The sequence below is a fragment of the Megascapheus bottae genome, chromosome 21 (genome assembly GCF_031878675.1).
Source record: "Megascapheus bottae isolate mThoBot1 chromosome 21, mThoBot2.hap1, whole genome shotgun sequence".
In the NCBI taxonomy this organism is placed as follows: domain Eukaryota; kingdom Metazoa; phylum Chordata; class Mammalia; order Rodentia; family Geomyidae; genus Megascapheus; species Megascapheus bottae.
The window spans coordinates 35,122,315-35,128,314 of NC_143529.1; the positions used below are offsets into that span (position 1 = coordinate 35,122,315).

Consider the following 6,000-nt stretch of genomic DNA (forward strand, 5'->3'; position numbering starts at 1 on the left):
AATGGAAAAGCCTCAGGCCAGAATTAAGGTTTTCTGTGAGGACACAGACTAACACTAACACCTACTGTTTCCTCTTATTTATCTTACAATTTTCAAATCTGTTATTAAGCCATTTGGTGTATTCAGTGCATTTGCTATGTACTGTGAAGCACACATTTTATACCACCACTGCCTCAGAACCTTTTTAGCAGCCCAAACTAGAAGCTCAGGCCCTCAAGGCATCCATGCCCTGCATCTAGTCTTCTGAGTACATTTCTTCCCTGCGTCCTTCCCTCCTCTTCCTCACAGCTCCAGGCCCACTGAGACTCAGCTACAGGAGGACCTGCAGCTGACCAAGCCAGAAATGTTTGAGAACCCGCTGTATGGGACTGTGAGTTCCTTCCCTAAGCTGGTAACCAGGAAAGAGCAAGAGACCCCCAAGATGCTGCCCAAAGAGCCTCCACCCTGCCTGGACCCTGGTGTTACATCACCCAGCATCTTGCTCACCAAAGCCCAGGAGCCAGAGGGCAGCAAAGCGACAAGCAAGCAGGGCCCCACGCCCTTCATCAGCCCCTCACCCAGGCTCCGCTCCTTCACCTGCTCCACCTCCGCTGGGGACAAGAATCAAGGGAAACCCAAAACCCTGGCCATTTCTCAAGCCCCTGTTCCGGCAAAGAGGCCCATCAAGCCTTCCAGGTCAGACATGAGCCAGCAGCTGACGCCCACCCCAGCACCTCGGCCTCCGTTGCCTGTCAAGAGCCCAGCAGTCCTGCAGCTACAACATTCCAAGCCCCGGGACTACCGAGACAACACGGAGCTTCCGCACAACAAGCACAGGCCTGAAGATGGGGTACTTGGCAGGACCCCCATGCAGGTATGTTCAAATGTGTGAACATGTGTGTACATGCATGTGCATGTGTGTAATCCTTGAGGGTGCAGTTGGGATTTGATCAGGTCAGGTCCACCTGTCCCCAGGGGCACGGACCTAACCCTGGCTGCACAGTGATTGGGAAGCACAAAGGAGGAAGTGTACCAGGCCCCAAGGAAGAGGCTAAGCAGAGGGATCAGAGCCTAGATTATTTATAATTCATTTGTTTATGTTTGCAGTGTTGGGGGTTGAACTCAAGGCAATGTAGTCTACTGCCTGAGGTACTTTGTCAGCCCCATAGATATATCTATATATATACATATAGATAGATAGATAGATAGATATAGATATATACTTTTTTTTCCTGAGTAAAACTAAAAGCTTCAGAATAGACTCTGGGACCTGGGTGGTAGTACAGTGACTAAAACGCTTATCTTCAGTTAACTACCAGAAAACTGGAAATGCCACTGGTGCTCAGGGACAGCACCCAGGCCCTGAGTTCAAGCCCCATGACTGATTAAAAATAAATAAATTTGGGGCCAGAAGTTTAGCCTAGTAGTAGAGTGCTTGCCTAGCATGCACAAAGACCCGGGTTCAATTCCTCAGAACCATATACATAGAAAAAGCCAGAAGTGGTGCTATGGTTCAAGTAGTAGAGCTCTAGCCTTGAGAAAGCCCAAGGACAATGCTCAGACCCTGAGTTCAATCAAAATAAATAAGTGTGTGTGTGTGTGTGTGTGTGTGTGTGTTTAAATTACTTAGAACAGCATATTGTGGCTTTTCATGTCTAAGGGAGTATGCCCAGGCCACAACATGGGTTCTTGATAATTGGGGCCACCTAATCAAGTGAGGCCCTCATGACACCTCCCTCCCCTTCTCTTCTTGTCCTGCAGTGAAGCCTTCGATGAGCAGAGGCCTTGGAGCCCAGAGATGCAGCAGGAGCCAATCAAAGCCTCTCCCGGGTCCTCCTGGCTCCTACCTAACTTCCTGTGCAAGTTTTTAGTTGTTGTTGTTTTTTTTTTTTTTTCAGTGAAGAGCCTCACTTATGTTGGGCCCAGGAGTTTGCTGGCTGGGACACTGGCAGTGGGTGCTGAGGCCAAAAGGAAAATACCCCAGCCAGGCAATGCACAGCCCCACACCTGGGTCCTTGCTTGGATGTGGTACTTGGCACCTCAGAGGCTGGTTCAGGTTACTCTGGAGAACCCTCTGAGGGTGGAGATAGAAATAATAATAATAGTAGTAATAATAGTAGACATGTGCCCACGTTGGTGGCGTGCTTACCATGGGCCAATTGCAATGGGAAGTGTTGAGCCGAGGCTCCAGCCAGCCAGGTCAAGAAGGTCATTTGTCCCAGTGGTGTGGACAACGCATTAAGAAGACCTATGGTCCTGGAGCCAGTCAGGGGCTCAGCTGTAGGTAGCTGAAGAGTCTCAAGTGACCTGTCCTGCTTCTGTGATGCCACCTGCTGTAGCTAAGGCCAGGAGGTCCAGCACGGTCCGTTTGGAGAACAGGGATCTGCCACTTCTTGTAGGCCCCATTTCCCCACTGGACAGATAGTAAGCCCCTCTGAGCCTACGGGCCAGGCTGTCTGTACTGGGCAGCAGGCACCTGCACCCTGGGCTGACTGAGCCCCCAGCACTGTCCTACTAAGGAAGGATTTCTTCTGTAGGTCCCTAGGGCCACACTCTAGCCTGGCTGCTAACCAGGGTGAGCCTCTTCAACCAGGATCTCAAAAAGCCCAGCCTCCTCTCCTCACTTGGTGACTTTCAGCCCTGTCTTTGTTTCCTGGAACAGACTAGTGATGTGTTTTCTTGTGAGATTTGAGCTTGGGTTTGGTAGAATAGAATCCTTGCCAGATTTTGTGACTCCCATCTGTAATCTCGGCACCCTAGAAGCTGAGCATAGAAGGATCATGAAAGGCTAGCCTGGGCTTCACAGTAAGTTACAGGCTAGCCTGAACTATAGAGACCCTGCCTCAAAAATAAAAATAAAAAAAGAAGGAAGGAAACAACAAAGGAAAAAAAAAAGAATGAACATAGGACACAACCCACAGACTGCTCTGATAGGAGGATACACACATACCCCTTGGTTCTACGAGCCACAGTCTGCGTGACCAATAAATTGTACATTTCTATATCAGCTCCTGGCTGTGTGACATTTTTTTCTCTGACCATCAGGTGCCTCTCTGGGCTGTGGGGCATGCAGAGGAGCACTGGGGAGGACGGTGGGGGGGGGTAGAGGGGGCGGTGTCAGGGTAATGACGAGAAAGCATCCCTCACCAGAAGGGACCTCATACAGCCAGTGTGAGGTCAGGCAGGGGTAGAGACAAGGCATGCATTTGGGGGAGACTCCGAACATCCTGTAACCATCCAACCTTCAGATGTGTCCCTTGACCTGTGTTCCCCAACCTACAAATTCCTCCTAGCTTTTGTAAATGTTGATTACAGAGGCTTCAGCAGCAACAACAACAAAACCACAAGTAAGCCATCTCCAGGGCCATCCTGTAGGTCATGAAGCAAACTCCAATACAGGTCCCTGGCACAGGGAGGTGCTGGTTGGTATGTTCTAAGCTGACTTTGTTTTTTTATTTTTATTTTTTTCCCCATCCTGGCGCTCTGCCACTTGAGTCACAGCACCATTTCTGGCTGGCTTTGAACTGTGACCTTCAGATCTCAGCCTCCTGAGTAGCTAGGATCACAAATATGAGCTGCCAGCACCCAGCTCTAGGCTGACATTTCTGCCACCTCAGGCTAGGCCTGAGGTCTGAGTTCTGAATAAAGCTCCAGAGAGCAGTGTTCTTTATGGTCACGAAACAACCCATCCGCTGCCTGCACTAGCAATCACCTGAACTGGCAGACCCACAACTCCTCACCCCTGGTCAGGTGAGAGTCTTTCACCTGCGGGCTTATTTCCCCACAACAAATCCTGACCCACATCCCCAGGCCCCAGTATGCTGAACTATCCCAGGTGAGGGCCCACCAGCAATATGGGGCCTGAAAAGTCATGTGGCACGTGACAGGACAGACGCATGTGTTTCTCATCATTTTTTACAGCCCGTCATGACGTCATCAGTATCCAAATGTTCCCAGGCAGAACTGGAACTAGACATTCTACAGCGCACTCCAGAGCAGAACACCCCACAGGGGTCAGAGATACGATACCTGTGACCTATGGCAGCCATCAAGCTTGTGGTGCCTGCAATCCAGAGACTTCCTCTGCAACTCTGGGTTCCCAGGAGTGTGCGATATGAGAGCAGCAGAGTGGGGCGCAAGCTGTAGTCCCTACCCATCCACTCAGCTCCCTTTGCCTGAGCAAATGCAATGGCCCACATTCTTCCTCCGCCCTCCAGCACAGCTCTTCTAGAAGGAACTGCCTTTGCATGTGGGGAGGCCAGTGGGGCCCCTGCAATCCGTAAGATTTTCATTACTTTTTCCTAAGCTCTCAGCCCTATCTGCACCTCATCTCTAAAGTCCCTGGCTGTGGGCTGTCACCATCCTCCTGGGTGTCTACTCGAGCCAACATTCCCTCTTGTCTCCTTGGCTGGCGATTCTGGGCCTCAAAAAACCACCACCAAGTGTTGGGGGCCGAGTAATGCCATTCTAATAACTTTCTGCTGAGATCTGTAGTAGGGGTAAACAAGTGGACCTCTTTATCTTGCCCACCTGCTGTGCTGATAGGCTACCGCACCCAATATAAGGAGGGGAGTTTTAGAGGAAAGAGATTCCTGCCTTGAGGAAGCTGCGTGGCGTCTCTGTTCGTGCTCCGGAGAAGCAAGGCTGAGTGCGGGAGGACAGTGGGCCCTCTCCTCTCGCGGCTTGGACTGGTTGGGGTGTGCTTTTCCCATCCCTCCTCAAGAGGGACTGGGGACGAAGGACCCCGACATATTGGAACCCAACGTGGGGCACGAAAGGGGCATGAGAGTGCTTAAAACCAGAGAAAACCTGAAAGGCACAAAAAGACTGAACAACCAGGGAAACCTGAAGAGATTTTGCAGGCTGAAGTTGCTCACAGGGAAAAAGAAAAAGACAGGGAGGAAGACAAAGAGAAAGAGAGGGACAAAGAGAAAGAAAAAGAAAAAAGGTTTTTGTAAAAAGGTGGTAAACAAGAGAAAGGGAAGCAACTACCTACAAAACTCAAAGAAAAACTCCTCAAAGACTGAAAAACCAGGGAAGCCTGAAAGAAAACACAAAAGAAAAAGGAGGGACTGAAAGGCCAGAGAAACCCGAAAGGAAGATAATGCAAAGAAAAAGGGAGAGAGGGGCCAGGAGTTTGGCCTAGTGGTTAAAGTGCTTGCCTAGCATGCACGAAGACCCGGGTTCGATTCCTCGGTACCACATACATAGAAAAAAGCCAGAAGTGGTGCTGAGGCTCAAGTGGTAGAGCTCTAGCCTTGAGAAAGTCCAAGGACAGTGCTCAGGCCCTGAGCTCAAGCCCAGGACTGGCAAAAAAAAAAAAAAAATGAAGGGACCAGAGTCATATTTGGACAGCAGTTTAAAACAAAAAGGGGGGACTGGAAGACTAACTCTTCCATTGCCCTGCTATTCCCTATGGCTTGTGTGAATATTTTAGAGGAGAATGCTTTTCCGCTCATCAGTAAAAGACTTTGCTGCGAGTATTGCCCTTGCCACTGCAGTTTCTACAGAAAATGATTTGAATACTGTGTTGTAGATCTCAGAAGCCATTAGTCAGCATGTGAGGACTGGAATTGTTATGTGCACAATTGTTACACTATTCTAACTTTGGGTGATTGTTATCTTGACACTATTTTGGGCTTGATCAGTTTGGATTTGTTTTTATGCACTATAATTGTAATATGTCTATTGCCTGCCTACAAAGTCAACGCAGAAAGCGCTAATGAGACGGGCATTTGCTCCCATGGAAATAGATGCAGCCCCTCAGGTCTGATTTGCTTAGACGGCTGGTAGTCAAAGACGGGAAAGTCCCAGCTATTAGCCTATCAACTTAACACAGGAGCCAAGTACCTATCAACCTAGCCAAGTAAAAAGGACTTGGTGGTCCCATGACGAGTAAGAAGACTAATGAGCTTGGAGACACCTAAGACAGGCACAGCCGATCTAATATGGTGGTAGCCCCACATATCCTAAGTTTTGTCTTTTTTAAGATAAAAACGGGGGAGATGTTGGGGGCCGAGT

The 6,000-nt window shown here is 49.4% G+C and overlaps 1 protein-coding gene across 1 annotated transcript in view; it reads left to right on the forward strand.

The window, feature by feature from the left end:
- Positions 1 to 3,017, forward strand: part of Inpp5d (inositol polyphosphate-5-phosphatase D) — a 101,572-nt gene extending 98,555 nt beyond the window's left edge. The window contains exons 26-27 of the mRNA XM_090355060.1: positions 289 to 853; positions 1,741 to 3,017. Of these exons, the coding sequence (XP_090211186.1) occupies positions 289 to 853; positions 1,741 to 1,743 (568 nt within the window). The 3' untranslated portion in view covers positions 1,744 to 3,017. The remainder of the gene's footprint in view (positions 1 to 288; positions 854 to 1,740) is intronic.
- The last annotated feature ends 2,983 nt before the right edge of the window (positions 3,018 to 6,000 follow it).